The sequence below is a fragment of the Pelobates fuscus genome, chromosome 8 (genome assembly GCF_036172605.1).
Source record: "Pelobates fuscus isolate aPelFus1 chromosome 8, aPelFus1.pri, whole genome shotgun sequence".
In the NCBI taxonomy this organism is placed as follows: domain Eukaryota; kingdom Metazoa; phylum Chordata; class Amphibia; order Anura; family Pelobatidae; genus Pelobates; species Pelobates fuscus.
In genome coordinates, this window is record NC_086324.1 from 121,163,009 (window position 1) to 121,185,080 (window position 22,072).

The window sequence follows — 22,072 nt, forward strand, 5'->3', positions numbered from 1 at the left end:
CACAGAATGGTAATCGAACTGTTGCAAAAGCCCTGCCCTGGTTGAACATTTCAGTAACCTGTGATGGCAGATAACTTGTGGATGCCATGATCACTTTTCCAAAATACCCAGTCCAAGTAGTGGGTTCCTCTGGAGGCCTGAAACAATAAAACAAAGTATGGCAAAATAAATAAATGCAGCACAATTTATCTCATCTACAGCAAAAGGATGACACATCAAATCTACACTGTTACAAATAAATCATGACATCCCTACTGTATTACTCTCAGTGCCAGGGCGCTGCCGCGCTAGGGTATATGTTCCAGGAGCTTGAGGCATGAAGGCGAGTATTTGAACAGAGTTAACCATTAGGACATCCTGTGCTCAATCCTTCGAGGGCTAGTGTTAAATTATTGTCAATATATCAAAACTTGACATTTTAATAGCAACTTTCTTCCCTTTATTACTTTCACTTTTTACATATTTGTTTTTGTTTTTTTACACACTGTGGTTTGTCTCATTTGTATATTGTATGTCTTTCTCACTTTTGCTATCGAATATTTGTGTAAATAAAATAAAAAAAAACGACAACACTTACTTTTCTTTTACAGTCTCCAACTTAAAAATGTGCACAGTTTCTGTGTTACTGGATGCAGAGAGAAATAAGCCATCCAAGCTAAATGCCAAAGAACAAATATTCACGCACCTAAAAGTGATATAAAAATTAACAGATATGCAAAAAGTAATAGGATTTAAAATCTATATTTAGGCAAAAATAAATAAAATACTGTTTTGTACGCGCCTTTTCACACCCCTTCGAAACTCAAATATTTTCTGTCCTTCTGGAATGGAAAACACACGAATCACTGTACCCTGTCAAAGAAAAAAACAGTAGTAATTCTTTTGTAAGAGCAGGAAGCTCGCTTGACCCTATACATTAAGTTATTTAATAAAAGGTGGTTCATGGATTCTCATCTGACAACCTCATACACAAATTTGCATGGACAAAACTCCAGGAAATTCCCTCTCTTTAATTATCTACTGTGTTCTACAAACAAGCATGTCAAACTCAAAGGCTAACAAGGGTCAAATAAACAAGGTTTACGTTGATGTAGGCCGCAAAAAAACTAAAACTCCACTTTTCATAGAAACTTAAGACAATGTTAGAAAAGTAAAGTATAAAAAAAAAAGTCACCTCACTGACACTGGACGTCCTCACGCTCGTAGGGCTTCAAGGTATGCAAAAGAGCACATTTATTTTAAGGAGACGTGCATTTGCATAGAACCAATGTTTCAGTCCAACTACCTTGACATATTAAGAAAAGTTTGGTAATGGGACCGAAATGGTGAATGTATGCTGTTGCACAGCTGTAAAAAAACAAATTACATTATCTTGTTGATGTTTAAGTCCGATAATCTCAGTCAATCCAATTCTTTACCATAGGAAAGCATCGGGAAGCTATTGTACAAGTGTGCCTTCAGCATCTCCATGCAGACCCAATCTAATACACTACCCCGTCTCCCCCATTCTAATACACTGCCCCCAGATGCAATACACTGCCCCCAGATGCAATACACTGCCCCCAGATGCAATACACTGCCCCCAGATGCAATACACTGCCCCCAGATGCAATACACTGCGCCCCCTCCCTACATGCTTATACACTGCCCCCATCTAAAACACTGCCTCCCCCCCCCCCCCCCAAGTCTCATACACAGCCTCCCACTTCCCCCACTCTAATACACTGTCCCTTTCCCTCCCGCCTCCAAAATAATGTAAAGCCCCCTACCAACAGCAATTTAATACACTGTACACAGGAAGGTTCCCCAACACACTACACAGGAAGGTTCCCCAAGCCCCTCTTCCCCTATCTTAAGATGATCTGTCCGTCCTCCAGGTCCAGCTCTTGTCTGCTCAAGCAGGCCAGATGCTCCTCTAGCACTGCCAGCAGGAGGAAAGGGGGAGTGGCTGGCCTGCTCTGCAGACAGCCTGCCAATCTGTGCACTGTAGCACTGTGTAGCCAAAGCACGCAATTGGCCGTGGCAGGGCACATGTCTTGTGGCTGGTCGCAGCTACAGCACAAAGCAGCTCCATGGCTAGTGGGCCGCAAGTTTGACATGCTTGCTTTACAACAATATAATGACCTCTGGGAAAGAAGGAGAGCGCTTGTGAGATTACTAGATGATATGTAACAATTTGCAGCTATGCAGAGGATGTTCCTGCCATGATAATTACAATATCCTAGCATTAATAAACTTGCACTTGACAACAAACATAAATCACCGTCCTTTACCTTTTCTGATGCTGTAGCCAGCTTGGTTCCACTTGCATCAAAAGCCAATGCTGCAAGAGGACTGTCATGAGCCGGGATCATATTAGCAGCTCTCTGAAAAATTGTGGACAAGAAGAACTATATGAAGGAAAAACTACAAATATACTTAAGACAGATACAAGTAGACTTTGAAGCGGAGGTCTCAAACTATAGGCCCCTAATCTCCCAGGTGTAAGGGGTGCTCCTGGTGTTTTTCTGGAGTGCCTGCGTGTGTATCAGTGTGTTTGGGAGAGATTATCGGTCTTTGAGTGTGTAATTGTGTGTCTATCAGTGCAGATACGTCAGAATGGATCTGTTGGTGAGCATCAGGTATCAAGGGTTAGGGGCCACCACGTGAGAAGATCTCTGGCCAATAGCCCTCAGGTAAATGGAGTTTAAAAAACCTGCACTAGACATATCACAAAGAAATATAGATATGCAGATATAGACAGCTAAATATACAGATCTAAAATGTATAGATTAAAGCAAAATTGTCAATTTCTGGGGTCCAGTGTTAATTTGGTCGATTAAAATATTTGACATTTAGTAGACTAAAACTATACTAAAACAATTCAGATGATTAAAATACGACTAGAACTAAAATGGCATTTTAGTCAAAAGACTATATACTAAATTGAAATTTATTTAGTTTTAGTCATAGTCCGCCAAAATGAATACTGCACAGAAGGGCTGTGGGAGGGGCTGTGGAAGGGGCAAAAGAGACAGACCTGGGCTTGGGAGAGAGACACCTAGAGAGGCTGGAAGGACACAAAGAGACACCGAGGGACTGGGGAAGGAGCAAAAGAGACCTTTAGATTTTAAACCGATTAGATTTTAGTCGTATTGACTAAAATCTACTGGAGATTTAGTCGACTAAAACTAGACAAACAATTCAGTCGACTAAAATACAATGAAAACTAAAATGGCTTTTTAGTCAAAAGACTAGGACTAAAACTAAATTGAAATTTGCCACCAAAATTAACACTGCTGGGGTCTTTGCATATTCTGTAATTAGAATACACTGACCCTGGGGTTTAATCAAAAAGTAGGTTTTACTTGAAGCGGCCCTTCACAGCCACCACCATCTTCATCTCTAGTTGGCCTCTTCAGCCCCTGGTGCTTCCTCTGCCAGGAGATATGTCAGTGCTGTACTTTCACATATGTATGAGCGTACAACACTGCTCCTCCACAGATCGCATCATGTCCATAAAACAAAGTACCCCCTGCACTAGCTTATCATATCGTGAACAGTCAACACTAGCATTTCATTATATCTTTATGAAGTAATGAAAAATGACATTCTTTACATTTGCACATTTCACATACTGCGCAGGCCATTTCAGACCCATTATTAAGCTGTAACATCTACCAGTGAGCAAATATGCTACAGAGAGGTTTGAGACATTTTTATTTGTATTTTAAAGTATACTTTTAACTTGAAACCTGCTCCCACAAATCACCACACCATATTACGTATATAAGCGTATGTAATGTCACAGGATAATCACTAATACCAGGATCAAGGACCTTATTCAAGTAGTTATAATGGTCAAATTTATTCAGTTTTTGCTGTTCAGCTCTCTAACATAGCTATACTTTTGTGCATACATTTTTCAGATTTGACTCATTATTCATTAGTCACTATATGGTGAATTATCCTTTGTATCGTGTTCGGAATACAGGACTTACCAGATTAACAGTATCAAACACTTGGACTTCTCCAATAGATGTACTTCCGGGATATGCAAGGTAGCAATTATCACCATTAATTGAAAGAGCACAAAGACCTTGAAACAGAAAAAAACACAATAGATTATCTTTTAAAGATTGCTAAAACAATTTACTGCATACTGTATTATGGTTGCATGGTACCTGTTTAGATGCTGTATTTTCCTGAATATAGGATGCAGTTATTTACCTCTAAATAAAAAAAAAAACCTGCCTGCACCCCATATTCTGAGTGTCAACCAGCAGAAAGGAGGAGGGGGGGTTCTTCACACTCTGTAGCGTTGCCACACGAACCCCAGTAGAGGATTTTCTATAATCTATATCTGGTCTGGGAGCAGCTTCTTCTCAGACCAGGTAGAGGGGAAAAAAAAAAAAAACATCCTGTACTGTGGTCTTCGAAACACAGTGTGGAATGTAAAATGGTAGCGAGAGTCTATTTTACAAAACAGTTTAGGGTTTTGTTTGCTTATTGTATGCATACAGTCAATGTACGTAGCAAAAGACAGTCAGAAGGGAGATAAGGTGGAGTCAGAATCAGAGCAACGATTAAGGAACACTGGTCTAACAAAACTTTACGTCTTTCGGAATTTGTTTTAATTATAGTTACTGAAATTGCAACATCAGCAATATTACCCCTTAGTGTCAAATCCAGTTTTAGCTTGTTTAGCACTTGGTGATTATCTGTGTGTTGGAGTGCAATATTTGTGTGTCTGTCAGTGCAGATCTGTGTGTGTGGTTCTGGGAGTACAAATCTGGTGAGCAATTAATTGTGTAAGCAAGCGATTCATATATTTATGCTATGCTTAAGATTGTAGAGATTGTTTTTCTCTTACTTCCAGATATGTATCTCCACTTCAGGTAGCATCATTGGCCAGTCCAGATTGAGATTTCTGGGCTGGGTAAAGTAAACTGTGTGCATAAAATACTTCTGTTGTCAGCACGCATAGTATGCGGAAGACGGGTGTACAGATTTCCCAGTGATGGTACGGTCTTCCCTGCTTTACCTTAATCTCTGTCCGTGTCTACTTCCCTCCATTCTGCTGGCATATAATAGGCGCAATTGCAGTGCATGCACCTCAGGTCCAATAATACTTCTATATGAGGAGCATTCATTGAACCACAAAATGAAAAGGATAATGTGAATGAAGGTGCATCAGTCTGCAGGAAGAACTTGGCTTTGGCCCTGGACTGAGAGGTCTCCGATTGGTCATTTGATCTGCACAGCATGAAAGCCTAATCTGGAGAACAGGGGGAGTGCCTGCAAAGGCTGCAGACAGCATATTTCCAAGTTGGTTTTGTAGATACAATGACTAAAGCAAATATTTTGTGTGTGTGTTTTTGGCCAGTGGAATGCTTTAAAAAAAAAAAAAAAGAAAGAAAAAGGTGGGCACTAAATGCAAGGGGTTACTCAAAAAAACACAAAAAACAGTTGGGATAGCCTTTTCTTTTGTAAACCTGATGCTTGGCACATGGCATATACAAATCTAAGTGCTACTACAGACTATATAACTAACCGAGAGTATACTTTTGCCTGGATTTTGTGACCATACAGTGCCAAAATAGGACCTGCCTATTTCAATTTTAAATGGTTAATTTTCTGGGTTTTAGTCCACGTTTAGGGGGCTCATTTTAGAAGCTCATCAATTCAAATAACCCAGTAGAGATTGCGTTTTGCAAAAGTAGATTTGCAAAAGTAGATACCCAAATGAATCACACATTGCATTTTATTACTTGTAGTCAAGACAATGACATTTCTTCTTGTGTTTCTTCCAATTGAAGTGCCAATTTTCTGTCCTGTATTCTGCACATTTGGCGGTGCATTTTGTAAAAGTTATTTGTGTGGGTGCAGTAAAATGCTACCTTTACATCCAGCGACCCCTCAACATATACCATGGACAAAGTTAGAGAGCCACCGGTTTATTTTTTAACATGCTAGCTAACATTTTGTTGCTGGGCCCATGCCACATTTTTTCAGATTGTCCGTTCCAAGGGAGAAATCACAAGAAATCGGACATTGAGTATTTGAGGCAATTTACATACAGATTTCTGCTAAGTGGAGCGGTGTAAAAATGTTTTGTTTCTGTGGGTTTCTCCCTTTAAAATATTATTGATGAATTTAAGACTTTAAATTAGAATTTATAACATTGACGGCGATAAGAGGCACTAAAGGGGGCTTAAACATTGAATTCTTTAATATATATATATATATATATATATATATTTCTCCTTAAAATATATGGTTCGTCTTGTACTACAATGCATCTTATATTCAGAAAAATATGGTAACAGAAATCCACAAAGACAAACATCTAGCTAGATATTTTTGAATTTACACTGCCAAGCTATTTTTCTGATGTATTAGGCCAGGGGCAGGCAATCCTCTAGCAGCACTGTGCTGAAAAAAAAAAGATTGTGATGTCTCGTAGCGTGCTGCTCATTTTTTTTATATGGAGGTATGCATGTTGCCCTATTCTGCTTGTGTTATTTATACTGCAGTTGCTTTGTATCGTTGTATTTCTGCATATATCAGCTATTATATTGTATATGTTCATGAGTAGTTTGTGGTATTGTGTACCTATGAATGAGGGCTGTGTATGGGGGTTGCTTGTGGAATTGTGTGTGTGGATGGATATGTCACATTCTTTATTTGGCAGTGTGTATATGTGGGGCTGTTTTGGGTATTGCATGTGAGAGGCTGCATTTGGGGTTGCGTGTATGTATGTTTATGGTCAGTGGTCTTGAGTTTGTGCGGATTGTGTGTTGTGTTTGTGTATGGGCTGTTCGTATTATTTGTATGAGGGGAGAGTTATTCTGCAGCTATGTATAGATCTAGCAGTGTGAGTAGCTTCCCTGGGTTCCAGTGGGGACCAGTCTGGCCAGGTACAGCTCAAGGACAGGAGCTGCAACAGCAGCTGTGGGCTGTTCTACTAGTGTGGATTCCCATTCACAAGTGCTAGTTGGAAGTGATTTGACATCCCCTCTATGTGCTGCAATGCATAAATTGAGGATTGCCCTTCACCACATTTTCGTATTAATAGGTATCTGAAGACCCTGTTTGGGTCTAGCAGCCTTGAGTGCCGTGCAAAGACACCTAGAGTGCCGTGCAAAGGCACATGTGCCATAGATTGCATACCCCTGTATTAAGCCCTGCAGAAGGCATTTTATAGTGTTCTATAAACAAATATCAAACATGTTTTGTTAGTTCTAGTTTAGCAAAGGGTTTTGTTTGCTTACTGTATACAGACCTTCAATACATTCTCTCTTGCAAACACACATTCTAATGGATTTCAGAAGCCAGATGTGTGCGATTATAAATTGTGCCCCTGATGTCTTACAGCAGTGATCAAACCTTTTTTTTTATATATATTTTTTAAACCTGATATAAACAAATAGTTTTCTGTCCAATACTCAAACCTATGTAGAAATTAGTATATACATGAAGCCACTTAACCCCTGGAAGAAACAGGAAGGGGTTAAATGCCAACTGCACACGAGAAAGATTGTTCTAAAAAAACTTGGTTGCATCATCTGAAATACTAAAATAATTAGATCTGTCATTTTTTATTTGTATGAAGAAGAACATGAACGGATAATGCATTTACTGAAAGAACACAAAAAACACAAACTTTAATTATTGTAAGATGCTATGAATGCTGAACATCAAAGAAACTATAAATATATATGGGGGGCTTAACATCCAATATTTTAGCAGTCTACCAAGTCTTACTTATGCTAAGGAGACAACCAAACATTAAAGCTACCAAAAATTCAAAATTGTTATCTGGATGGGGTGTAATTTGGCTGTGACCAGGATGGCCACTTTAGCTCTGAGCTCTCTCTGAGCTCAAAGCAGTCATTCAGAGCGAAAACCACTTTGCTTCTATCACCATAATTGATGCAAAACTGAAAAAGACACAAACAAAGCTGAATCCATATCGGTTTCAAGACCAATGGAGAGCTTCTCCCTCAGTTGAGACCTTGCTGGTTTCCTTGCCGCCATGGCCAAAAGAACAGCTTGCCTCAGCTCTATTAAATTCAGAGGATTTCACCTTCAAGAGGAGACCTACACTACATTATCTCAGAAAACATATCCAGGCATGTCTCCAATTTTACCTCAGAACTTGCGAACACCATCAATGAATTGGAAGAATGAACAAACTGGAGAGTAAAATAGATTAAATTGTGGACTCCCGTGACTCTCTTGTGGATAATATGAAGCACTCACTAAAGCAGTCAATTTCTTAGAACAGATATTAGCCGACCTTTACGATAAATCAAAGTGCAATAATATCAGAATCTAGGGAATACCAGACAATGTTCTGCCATGCTAGCTGAAGATCTTAAAGACTTTATCCAAGCTCTCTTACTGGATTTCAAAATGATGGAAATTGTTATAGACTGAATCCATCGGCTTGCTAGGGGTGCTTTATCTTGGCTAGTGCTATGAAAGACAACAATGCAAGGATCCCACTAATCAAAGTCTTGCAGGTAGAGCCAACAAAATGCCACAAAAGAAATATGTTAACATCCAGCTTTACCTAGATTTATCATCCTTTACAATGTAATGGAAACGATATCTTTGGCCAGTGAACATTGGATCATCTAAAGATGGAATTACTCTGACAAGTTTCTCATTGAGCACAATGGGTCCACCAAACTGATTACCTCTCCTGTGGATGGGAGGAAACACTTACAAGCATGCAAAACAGAAGGAGGACCTCTGCTTTGTCCAATTATACAATAACATGTTCTGAGCATAGTCTGTGACTGTTCAGTTTATTCATTCACCTTCCCACTGAAATCTGCTGACACTAAACAGTTTTTTGAGTCAACCTTGCAGACTTAGTTCAGGGAAAATAAAACTTAAAACATTAAAGGGACTCTCCAGTGCCAGGAAAACATAACCGTTTTCCTGGCACTGCAGGACCCTCTCCCTCCCACCCTCCATCCCATGTCGCTGAAAGGGTTAAAAGCCCATCAGTGACTTCACTGATTCCAGAACCGATGTCCCTCGCGCTGGATCAGGCTCCGCCCCCATTGACGTCAGTCGACAGGGGAGACCTAATACGCAATGGCCGCGCACCCATTAGACCTCCCCATAGAAAAGCATTATTCAATTTTTGGCAACGCTTGAGGTCCTCATGCATAGTGTGAGGACGTCTAGTGTTGTTTAAATGACCTAAAGTTGTCTAAGAGGCCGGAAGTCCCTCTAGTGGCTGTCTGATAGACAGCCACTAGAGGAGGACTTAACCCTGGAAGGTAATTATTGCAGTTTATAAAAACTGCAATAATTACACTTGCAAGGTTAAGGGTGGTAGGAGTTGGCACCCAGACCACTCCAATGGGCAGAAGTGGTCTGGGTGCCTGGAGTGTCCCTTTAATTTCATCTGAGATCTTCTGGTTAGCACATAAGGAGATAGTCAGGGACAATTCCATGGCATATGCAACACATATCCAGAAACAGAAAAGCCAGTCTTTAAATGACTTGACAACTGAACTACAAAATTTTGCAGATTTGCATAGAGTCCAGCCGACAAAACCTTCTGGAGAATATTAAACAAATCAGGTAAGCAATTAAAGCTATAGACATCGAGAGAAGGGAGTACCCAAAGCAAAATACTACTCTGCCAGATATAAGGCAGGTTGTATGTTGACAAACAAACTAGGACGGAGACGGTCTCAGTTTCTGACCGGTTTTATTACAGCTGTAATGGCCTGGGTCTTGTTGTCTATCACCATGTTCCCCCCAGCTTTACATCTTATCTTTAAAACCCTTGGCAAGCAAGATCTGTAGGGCTGATTGCATTGACGAGATGGCCATACGAGGCATATCCTCAAAAAGTTGCTAAGTTCGCAGATGACATGAATAACAAATACTTTCTTTCAAACATTACTTGTAAGAAAATATATACTATTTATTACATATAATATGCAAATCAGTTTACTGGAAATATTTTAATTAAAACAGTTTAAAGAATATTTGTTTTTTGCAAAGAACCTACCAGAAGGGTTAGGGGGAGTTTCTCTGATTGTGTGAAGAACTTTCATGTCTCTTATGTTGTGTATATAGAGGGATTCTTCCAGACATACTATGAGCCTCTGTGGATTTTAAAAGAGAGAATATATTAAAACAAATAAACATACATCAAGAAAAAGGTATAATGTCTGGTCCTTTTCAAAACTGGTTTAAAGATGTACAGTCGTGAAAAAAAAAAAAAGGTACTCAAAAGAGAAAACAAAAACCAATGTTAGTTGTGCTATTTCTACGTTGCCAGGTTTTAGCACTGTTGTAATTTTAAAATTGATTACCCTGTTACAAGCAGTTTAATTCTGTGAATGGTAAATCATGGTCATCTATCAAAATGGCAAGGAGAAACTACCAGCATCACTTATACATATAAAGACCACAAAAAGAAAACCAGTAAAAGCATTTCCTATGAGTGTTTGTACCTCTTTAATGAAATTAAAGATGGAGAGATGGGATGGAAACACATATGTTAGGGATTACGAACAGAGCTCAGGCTCTTTATAATATGTGAAGTGAGGGAGGTCAAGCCTCTCAGACTGAACAAAGAACATATATGTTTTCAAAAAATTACACACACATACTATTCAATTCACAAATTCCCAGAATTGTCTTGAACAATGAAGGCAGAAAGCAACCCCTTTTAGTGCAGTCAAACTGACACGGTAAAAAATATTTATGCATACAAATCTACTATGCTCAAAATGTACAGCAAATTAATGCCATACAAATACCTGCACAGAAAATGCTTATAATGCTTCAAGTTGAATTATCGACTTAGAGTGCCTAGAAATCATCTGGTTTTGTCTAATCTCTTGAAAACCGTTTAAAAAGAATAGCCTGCCTCAAGAAGTTGTACTGATGATTAGGGTGCTCATTTAGTAATGATGTATTTACTGCGTATATGGTAGCTTTGCCAACTAATACCTTGCGCTTTGGGAATGCAGCCCTATTTATATATATACCATTTCTGGTATAAATCACAACAGCAGCAGAAACATTAGTATTCCGAAATGCCCATCAATTTAATCAGTTCAAAGATGCATGACCTATACTTATATTAACTGCCAAATCTTTAATTATACTATGTGAGTAGACAAAAATAAACACATAACCAAGCAGGTCATAGACTCTCGCATAACAGGACTCCCTTACTTTAGTGAACAAAGAGGATAGACTCTCAGACTGCTTTCTGATAGTCCTGGTATGAGGTTTATCTCTGATTTACATTAGCACAGATTGCAATCTAGTTGACATGACGCACGTTATCATTTGACATACTGTGTATAGTTAGAATATATTGGATTTTGTATAACTAGAATGTATGAATGAGACGTGATAAACTACTTACTACATGACCTCAAACAAGCATGCTTTTCAAGATATTCCAGATTGAACGCATTATCATAGGTGAGTCAGGCAGAATAATTAAATATTTAAAACAGCAGAAATATGAACCTGCAGGAATACTTTATGTTCTATAATAGTCCTTCATCCAAACATGTCCTATAGACTTCAGAATCCATAGTTCTTACCCACTCTGTTCATGGCAAAATGGGAGAACAGTTTGACAACTATTTTTTGGATGAAGAATGAACAAGATACTAGAAAGCATATATAAATGCCTCCCCAACACTCAGGATATATCCTATAAGGTACTAGCACAATGGTTTCACACAGTACAATCTCTCTAAAGAAAAATAAATATAAATACATACATAATCCTCTATCTGCTACATGCAGCGAAGGCAGTTATTTCTCTACTGTACAAAAACAAAAAAATAAATAAAATAATGCATCTTACTTCATTGGCACTCAAGATTATCAAGGGCTAAAGAGACAGGGCAAATTGAAAACCTGGGGGCAGGTGATTATAAAATTGGTAATGCACATACCCAAAGATTATATTAATGGTTGGAGCAGTTAGACGCCGAACTGGAGTTCCATGATCAAGAACAACTTGATAGAACACTAGACGTATCTCTAAGTAAGAAAAATCCATTCTGACCTTCAGCCATATACATGCACCTTGGGCTGGACGGCTTGAAAACGGACATCTAGTCTCTGTGGTCTTCCCTGCACAAGCATGACCCAAGGTGCACCTATATAGCTGAAGGATCCGGTCTTATCCAAAGTGCTGATCTGGTGTCACTACTTTCCTCTCCGTGGCCATTAAGAAGTAATTAAATGGACCATTCTCACTGGAACAGAGTGCATCCTTCCACTCTGAGCCAGGGAGGGAGTGATTAGGGTGGTGGACAAAGGAGGGAGAGAATTAAACAAAACCCCAGTTAAAAATATGATTAAAGAAATCAAATGAGAGAGGGATTCTCATTTGATTTCTTTAATCATATTTTTAACTGGGGTTTTGTTTAATTCTCTCCCTCCTTTGTCCACCTTATAGGATATATCCTGAGTTTGAAGCCTTCCCTTTTAAGCATAGATGACAGATATAATTTAAACTTTAGGCTTCCAGTAAATGTGACTGCTCATCCACAAACTTTGTTTAAAGGACCACTATAGTGCCAGGAAAACATACTCTTTTTCCTGGCACTATAGTGCCCTGAGGGTGCCTCCACCCTCAGGCTCTAGGGGGCGGAAGGGGTTAAATTTACCTTTTTCTTCAGCGCCGGGTGGGGGACTCTCCTTCTCCTCTCCATCGGCTGAATGCACATGCGCGGCATGAGCCGCGCGCGCATTCAGCCAGTCCATAGGAAAACATTCACAATGCTTTCCTATGGACGCTGGCGTCTTCTCACTGTGAAAATCACAGTGAGAAGCGCCTCTAGCGGCGGTCAATGAGACAGCCACTAGAGGCTGGATTAACCCTATTATAAACATAGCAGTTTCTCTGAAACTGCTATGTTTATAGAAGAAAGGGTTAATCCTAGCTGAACCTGGCACCCAGACCACTTCATTAAGCTGAAGTGGTCTGGGTGCCTATAGTGGTCCTTTAAAGAAAATTGCAAAAACATTTTTGTTTGTTACTTAGGGATATGAAGCCTAAGACCTGTGTTTATGTGATTGATACAATTTAATAGATTTTACTTTCTAGACTGTATTGCTCTGTTTACAGGACTATTCACTTAAATGTGAATTGTAGTGAATAAGCCAGGGAATTCAGAAAGGCAGCTGTGACCATTACCAGAAGCCTAAGATGGACAATTCAATTAGGTCTCTGGATGATTCCTATGTTTAAGTCACCCTGTGTCCATTGTATTTGCAGGGTGTGCGTGTGTGTAATGTGGTTGTTTGGGGTTAAATGTGCTCTCCTGTCTTGCTAATGTTTGCAATCAACTAAATGGATTTGGCTGTGGAGCAACAAGGATCTAGCAACAGTTATATGCACTGCCTGAATAGCAAGGTTTGCCAATTTGCATATTCAGGTAGATTTGCATATTGCAAATTCTGCAGGCGGGAGAGATATTTTGTGTTCGTTACGTTTTTTTCCCACCCCATTATAAATATATGCTTGTTTGTTTTTTTGTAAATCTGTTTTATTGATGTGGAACAGAAAAAGTATGAGGCTCGCAGGCCTCCAGACATAACATAGTAGATAAGTATAGCAATTGGCGTTTGGCATATTGGTTACAAGTTTCAACAGGACAAGTTTAGTTACAATGTATGAAGCGTTAAAGATACGAATGCAGATACAACCATGGGGTTCATATGACTAAGTATCTTGGGAATGCATTTCCATGTAAGTCACCTTCCTTCGTGAGGTGGGTATGTGCGGTAGGTCAGCTTTTTTTATTCTTTCGGGTTGTCCCCGTGTGCTATCCTCGTCTGTTGTAGTCAGTAATACCATGAATAGCTGTTACTTTCCTATTGTCAAGAATGGGTAAGGTGTCGTTTAGAGAGTTGGGTAGATGGAGAAAGGGTAAGGTAAAGGAGAGAGGTATGAGGAGGTTACCCCCTACCATCTTTGGCACCCCCTGCGGGCGAGTACTATGTGTGTCGTCATTGGGTAATTTCAGCTGCACCAGTTTTTAGAAATGTAAAGCGTCGTAGTCCTTTATATATTTCTTCTATACTATGTGTGTAATCTTTGCCTGTCGTGAGCAGTCCATCGCTAGTGGAGTTTCGCACGGTGCCACGGAGATGTACTGGCTGGTCTTTGCTGGGTGTAGTTGGGTGGTGTCGTTACGGTCTCCGTCCCGAAGTGTAGCTATCCGGGATTCTGTCGGTGTTGCAGTGGGACCAGCCCACCGAACGCCCGACCATGCTTAGTTTTTCTTTTTTTTTTTTTTTTTTTTTATTTATAATATTTTATTAAGTTTTTAACATGAGTATATATAATCATTCATACAAAGACATTATCATTTTTACAAAGAGTTGTGGCACAAAAATTACATATTAAAGTTCTTTCGATTGCAGTACAAATTCTATTATTCAGAACCAGTCTTTTTGTATTTTCCCCTTCTTTTCTAACAATAATTCCATATCATGCAACAAACAGATACAAAAAATCAATACATATATTCTCCAATGTTGACATTACATATGGATTTCTGGGTATCCGGTTCCGTTTTCTACCATCATTCCCCCTCCCCAAATGTCAAATTTACAAGAATACCCCAATTCTTTTCTATTAAATTGCACTACCTATCTTAATGAGGTGCTCATACTTTATCTGCCTATACTAAAAAGCACCAAGCTCTCTATGTCAAATTTTTTCCTTATAAAACAACAATACACACACACACACCTTTCGCTGTACCAAGATTCGAGGGGGAGAGGGTTAGGGGAAACAATCTTTTTCAAACGCTATGAAGTACAATAACCAGGGTTCAAAAGGTGCTTGTCTCCATGGAGAAAAGGACTGGGGAAGACTCTATGAAACATATTGCGTTTTAGTCATAATTTGGCAATTTTCGTTCTAAAGAAGATGGAGTTAAGTATCTGTAATAAATTGTTAGGGCCCTTTCCTTTTCTAATTCCCCTTTCCTCCTTCCTCTTAGTTATAAGTCCCTTTCTTAAATGTTTCTACATTGCCCTAAATTTCCCAATTGCCCTGACCCTCTATTAACAAAACGTAAGGAAAAAAAAAAAAAAAAAAAAGGAAAGGGTCCCGCGCCCGCCGAGGGTCAGTCCCGAGTCAGTCTTAAGAACCCGAAAGGCAACACTCATCCTTATAACTACTGATCAGGTTACTCATAAACACGGATATCTTGAGAGTGAACGCACAGGGTTCACCCCCAACCACAGATCCATAGCATATACATCTTATTATGAATTAAGAATCGTTTCTTCTACCTAATTTTATAGTCCATTTCTGCCATTGTTCGATTCGCGGGTTAAAGTAGTGTTCTTGTCTTAATATCCCTATTTCCATTTTACAGTTATTCAAGACCTGCTGTTTTATCAGCTCCCAAGTCGGGGAGTCTGGGTTTTTCCAGAATCTTGCAAGAGTACATAGTTACATAGTTAGATAGCTGAAAAGAGACTTGCGTCCATCAAGTTCAGCCTTCCTCACACCTGTTTTTTGCTGTTGATCCAAAAGAAAAGAAAAAAACCCAGTTTGAAGCACAATTTTGCAACAAGCTAGGACAAAAAATTCCTTCTTGACCCCAGAATGGCAGTCAGATTTATCCTTGAATCAAGCAGTTATTACCCTACATTGAAAGATTATATCCTTGAATATTCTGTCTTTGCAAGTATGCATCTAGTAGCTGTTTGAACATCTGTATGGACTCTGATAAAACCACTTCTTCAGGCAGAGAATTCCACATCCTGATTGTTCTTACAGTAAAAAAACCTTTCCTTTGCCTTAGACGAAATCTTCTTTCTTCCAGTCTAAACGCATGGCCTCGTGTCCTATGTAAAGTCCGGTTTGTGAATAGATTTCCACACAATGGTTTGTATTGGCCCCGAATATATTTGTATAATGTTATCATATCCCCTCTCAGGCGACGTTTTTCTAAACTAAATAGGTTTAAATTTGTTAACCTTTCTTCATAGCTGATATGTTCCATTCCTTTTATTAATTTTGTAGCCCGCCTCTGCACTTTTTCTAGTGCCATGATATCCTTCTTTAGAACAGGTGCCCAAAATTGCACAGCATATTCAATATGTGGTCTTACCAGTGATTTATAGAGAGGCAAAATGATATTCTCGTCCCGAGAATGAATGCCCTTTTTCATGCATGACAATACCTTACTGGCCTTGGCCACTGCTGATTGACATTGCACATTGTTGCATAGTTTGTTGTCTATAACAATTCCCAAGTCCTTTTCGTGTGTTGTTATCCCTAATTCGCTTCCATTAAGGGTATACGTTGCTTGTGTATTCTTTACGCCGAAGTGCATAACTTTGCATTTTTCAACATTAAATTTCATCTGCCATTTGAGTGCCCAGTCCCCCAGTCTATCTAAATCCTTCTGCAGCAAAGTAATATCTTGCTCACATTGTATTATTTTACAAAGTTTTGTGTCATCTGCAAACACTGAAACATGACTTTCAATGCTGTCTTCAAGATCATTTATAAAAATGTTAAATAGAAGGGGTCCCAGAACAGACCCCTGAGGGACACCACTTGCCACCTCTGTCCAGCTTGAAAATTTACCATTAACGACAACTCTTTGTATTCTGTTTTTAAGCCAATGTTCTACCCAAGAACAAGCATTTTCATCGAGACCGATTTCCTTGAGTTTGAACACTAATCTTTTGTGTGGAACTGTATCAAATGCCTTGGCAAAATCCAAATAGATCACATCCACTGCAACACCCTGATCTATACTTCTACTTACTTCTTCGTAGAAAGCAATCAAGTTAGTTTGACATGACCTGTGCTTCATAAAACCGTGCTGATTTTTGCTGATAACCATATTCTTCTCAAGGAATTCTTGAATATTATCCCTTAATAACCTTTCAAATATTTTACCAGCCACAGAAGTTAAGCTCACAGGTCTATAATTTCCAGGCAAGGATTTTGAACCCTTTTTGAATATAGGAACCACATCTGCCTTCCTCCAATCCTCCGGAACACTTCCTGAAAGAAAAGAATCTTGAAAGATTAAAAACAGAGGTTCACTTATTTCTACACTTAGTTCCTTAAGTACACGTGGATGGATACCGTCAGGCCCTGGAGCTTTGTTTATATTAACTTTCTTTAGTTGCTGCAGCACATTGTCTTGAGTTAACCAATTACAATTATTCTGCAAGTTTTTAGTAGCAATCATTTGCACATCTATTGCCATGGGTTCTTCTTTAATATATACGGAGGAGAAATAGTTATTTAGAATTCCTGCCTTTTCTTGGTCTTCATTAACCATCACCCCCGTTTCAGTTTTAAGTGTACCTATACTTTCATTTTTGGGTTTTTTGGAATTTATGTACTTAAAAAATGCTTTGGGGTTGGTTTTGCTCTCTTTAGCTATCATTTTTTCATTTTGAAGTTTAGCAAGTTTAATTGCCTTTTTGCACGCATTATTTGCTTTCTTATATCTTTTATAAGATGCATCTGATTTGTCTGATTTAAATGCTTTAAATGCCCTTTTCTTATTTTTAATCTCTTGTTTTACTTCTCTACTAAGCCACATTGGTTTTAATTTGTTTCTTTTATACTTATTTCCCAATGGTACATACTGAGAAATGTACCTTTCTAATATTTGTTGGAAGATGATCCATTTATCCTCAGTGTTCTTTTCACTAAAGAGTTTATGCCAGTCAATATATTGTAAAGCTTCCCTTATCTTATTGAAATTGGCCTTTTTAAAATTATATGTTTTAGTATACCCCATGTGCTTTTGTTTTTTTGAGTTTATTTCAAAGGACACTATATTGTGATCACTATTTCCCAAGTGCTCACCTACTTGAATGTTGGTCAAAAGATCAACGTTGTTTGTTAAAACCAGGTCCAGACAAGCGTCCATTCTAGTTGGTGCTTGTACAAGTTATGACATGAAGTTGTCATTTAACAAGTTTAAAAACCTAATTCCCTTTGCTGAGCTACTAGTCCCTATGTCCCAATTTATGTCTGGGTAATTAAAATCTCCAATAATTAAAGTGTTACCAAGATTTGCAGCTTTCTCAATTTGCTCAAACAGCTGTTGTTCCTCGTCAATATTAACATTAGGTGGTTTATAACATATCCCAACCAATAGTTGGTTTCCCTTCTTTTCCCCCAAGCAGATATTTACCCATAAAGCTTCCACATTTTCCTCATCGCATTCAATTTGCTTAAGATTTGGCTTTAAATCATGGTTGACATACAAACATACCCCACCACCCTTCTTGTTTTTCCTATCCTTCCTAAATAATGTGTACCCATTTAAGTTAACTGCCCAGTCATGTGTCTCATCCCACCATGTTTCAGTTATGCCTATTATATCATATTGTTTAGTGTATGCTAATGCCTCTAGTTCCCCCATTTTGTTATTTAGGCTCCTTGCATTAGTAAGCATACATTTAATATCATGCGTCTCTTGTTTATTTTGTGAATTACCAACATTACATAGCTTCTCTGTTCTGAGCTTGCCCCTCCCCCCGTCTCCACCCTCCTTATACTGTTCTAAAGCCCATCTCCTTTCTGTCCTATCTCCATTTTGTAGATTGCTATGACCCTCCCCCCCTACTACTAGTTTAAAATCTCCTCCAACCTTCTAGCCATCCTATCCCCCAGCACTGCAGACCCCCTTCCGTTTAGGTGCAATCCATCCCTACTATATAGGTTGTACCCAATCGCAAAGTCGGCCCAGTGCTCTAAAAACCCAAAACCCTCCTTCCTGCACCAAGACTTCAGCCACGCATTAACCTCTCTAATCTCCCGCTGCCTTTCCACTGTAGCACGTGGCACAGGTAATATCTCGGAGAATACCACCTTGGAGGTCCTTTTCTTGAGTTTGCTACCTAATTCCCTGAAATCATTCTTTAGGACCTTCCATCTTCCTCTTACTTTGTCATTGGTACCAATATGGACCATGACCGCTGGGTCATCCCCAGCCCCTCCCAATAATCCATCCACTCTGTCAGCAACATGCCGGACCCGAGCACCCGGGAGACAGCAAACTGTCCGGTTGAGCCGATCAGAGTGGCAGATTGCCCTATCTGCTCTCCTAATGATAGAGTCCCCTACCACCACAACCTGTCTTGCCTTCCTTACATTTTGATCCCCACCCGTACTAGAGGGGCTGTCACCTCGGCTGTTAGAAGTAACAGCTTCCTCTAATACAGCTACTCCTGAGCTGATGCTCCCAACATCTTCCCTCAAACGGGCAAACCTGCTAGGTTGCACCAAATCAGGACTAGCTAGCCCTTTCCTCTTCCCTCCCCCCCTGCTTCCTCGCCCCACTGTCACCCAGCTACATGCCTGTTCCCCATCTGTCATATCTCCTCCCTCTCCACTACCTGTCCCCACTAAACTCTGCTCAGTCAGCAGCAGACTCCTCTCAAGATTGTCGATCTCCCTCAAAGTTGCGATTTGCTTCTCAAGATCTCCAATCTGAGCTTCCAGAGAAGCCACTCGCACACAACCATCACAGAGGTATGGACCATGGACGGGTACATCCAGGCATCCATACATGCAACAAGATGTGCATTGAGTCAAACTAACAATCTTGCTAACACTCATTTCCCCAGATACAGATGAAAAAAAAAAAATCTATATATATATATATATAAATAAAAAAAAATTAAAAATTACCTTGATAGTTTAAACCCCTTGTTTGAACTCCTGGTTTTTTAACTCCTACTTGAAAGAGTCTACTTAATAGAGTCTGCTTCCAAATAATGTGAGCAAGCTCAGTGAGTTAGGGGTGTGCCTTTATAGGGATACAAATCCCACACAGGTGCAATTAATAAACACTCCCCCCAATCAATCAAGCAGCAGCAGCACAAAAGAGGGGGAAAAACCAGAACACCAGAAAAAAAAACAAAAAAAAAAACTTTTTTTTTTAAACTTTACAGACTGAACCAATTAAACAAAAATAAAATACAAACCACTCTCCACAGTATACAAACCACTCCAAGCAACTCCTGGTTTTTTAACTCCTACTTGAAAGAGTCTACTTAATAGAGTCTGCTTCCAAATAATGTGAGCAAGCTCAGTGAGTTAGGGGTGTGCCTTTATAGGGATACAAATCCCACACAGGTGCAATTAATAAACACTCCCCCCAATCAATCAAGCAGCAGCAGCACAAAAGAGGGGGAAAAACCAGAACACCAGAAAAAAAAACAAAAAAAAAAACTTTTTTTTTTAAACTTTACAGACTGAACCAATTAAACAAAAATAAAATACAAACCACTCTCCACAGTATACAAACCACTCCAAGCAACTCCTGGTTTTTTAACTCCTACTTGAAAGAGTCTGCTTCCAAATAATGTGAGCAAGCTCAGTGAGTTAGGGGTGTGCCTTTATAGGGATACAAATCCCACACAGGTGCAATTAATAAACACTCCCCCCAATCAATCAAGCAGCAGCAGCACAAAAGAGGGGGAAAAACCAGAACACCAGAAAAAAAAACAAAAAAAAAAACTTTTTTTTTTAAACTTTACAGACTGAACCAATTAAACAAAAATAAAATACAAACCACTCTCCACAGTATACAAACCACTCCAAGCAACTCCTGGTTTTTTAACTCCTACTTGAAAGAGTCTACTTAATAGAGTCTGCTTCCAAATAATGTGAGCAAGCTCAGTGAGTTAGGGGTGTGCCTTTATAGGGATACAAATCCCACACAGGTGCAATTAATAAACACTCCCCCCCAATCAATCAAGCAGCAGCAGCACAAAAGAGGGGGAAAAACCAGAACACCAGAAAAAAAAACAAAAAAAAAAACTTTTTTTTTTAAACTTTACAGACTGAACCAATTAAACAAAAATAAAATACAAACCACTCTCCACAGTATACAAACCACTCCAAGCAACTCCTGGTTTTTTAACTCCTACTTGAAAGAGTCTACTTAATAGAGTCTGCTTCCAAATAATGTGAGCAAGCTCAGTGAGTTAGGGGTGTGCCTTTATAGGGATACAAATCCCACACAGGTGCAATTAATAAACACTCCCCCCAATCAATCAAGCAGCAGCAGCACAAAAGAGGGGGAAAAACCAGAACACCAGAAAAAAAAACAAAAAAAAAAACTTTTTTTTTTAAACTTTACAGACTGAACCAATTAAACAAAAATAAAATACAAACCACTCTCCACAGTATACAAACCACTCCAAGCAACTCCTGGTTTTTTAACTCCTACTTGAAAGAGTCTACTTAATAGAGTCTGCTTCCAAATAATGTGAGTAGCTTTAGTTTCAATGAGAATGTGAATTATTAACTCTTTTTTATCCTTTGGAATTATAGGCCAGCCCAGATGTAATATCATAGAGCTACAGGTGTAATCAAGATCTACCTCTATTGCTTCCCTGCAGAATTTCGCTACCTTTTGCCACAATGGAGATATGATCGGGCATGACCACCATATATGGACGTAGTCTGCTCTCAATGAAGCGCAGCGCCAGCAGAGATATTGAGATCCTGGATATATTTTTGTTAATTTAGTTGGAACATAATGCCATCTATTGATGACTTTATAATGACTTTCCGTTAGATTTAGACAGTGTGAAGCTTTCAGTACCGCTTTATTGGCCTTGAGCCATTCCTTTCTCGTGATTGTAATTTGTAAGTCTCTTTCCCATGCTTTTAGGGCTGGGAATTCAGGGATTACCTTATATTTACTAAAAAGTTTTGAGCTTTTAGAAACTAAATTTTTATTATGTCTGATGTTTATCAAATCCAAAAAAGGTTGTAATTCCTCAGAAATCTCAGTTATTCTATGTCTCATTAGGAAATGTTTTATCCTTAGATACGCAAAACTTTCTCTATAAGAAAGCAGAAAAATTTGTTTAATCTCCTCAAAGGGTCTGATTTGTTGCTGTTGGAATAGCTGGTCTATTCTATTAATACCTTTGCTTAACCATGGCTCTAGATTTAGATCCTCAATATTATTGGCCAATACATGCAGTGGTAAGTCAATGATAATTTTATCTTCAATCTTAAGTCTTTTTTTCCAGATTCTCCATTGGGCCAATAGGTTAG

At 39.0% G+C, this 22,072-nt stretch overlaps 1 protein-coding gene across 1 annotated transcript in view; it reads right to left on the reverse strand.

The window, feature by feature from the left end:
- The window catches only part of WIPI2 (WD repeat domain, phosphoinositide interacting 2), a 58,730-nt gene that overhangs the window by 11,391 nt on the left and 25,267 nt on the right, over positions 1 to 22,072 (reverse strand). The window contains exons 4-9 of the mRNA XM_063430279.1: positions 10,022 to 10,118; positions 3,981 to 4,078; positions 2,274 to 2,366; positions 782 to 852; positions 578 to 685; positions 1 to 137 (exon numbers count right to left, since the gene is read on the reverse strand). The exon at positions 1 to 137 is cut by the window's left edge and continues 28 nt beyond it. Coding sequence (XP_063286349.1) covers positions 1 to 137; positions 578 to 685; positions 782 to 852; positions 2,274 to 2,366; positions 3,981 to 4,078; positions 10,022 to 10,118 — 604 coding nt within the window. The remainder of the gene's footprint in view (positions 138 to 577; positions 686 to 781; positions 853 to 2,273; positions 2,367 to 3,980; positions 4,079 to 10,021; positions 10,119 to 22,072) is intronic.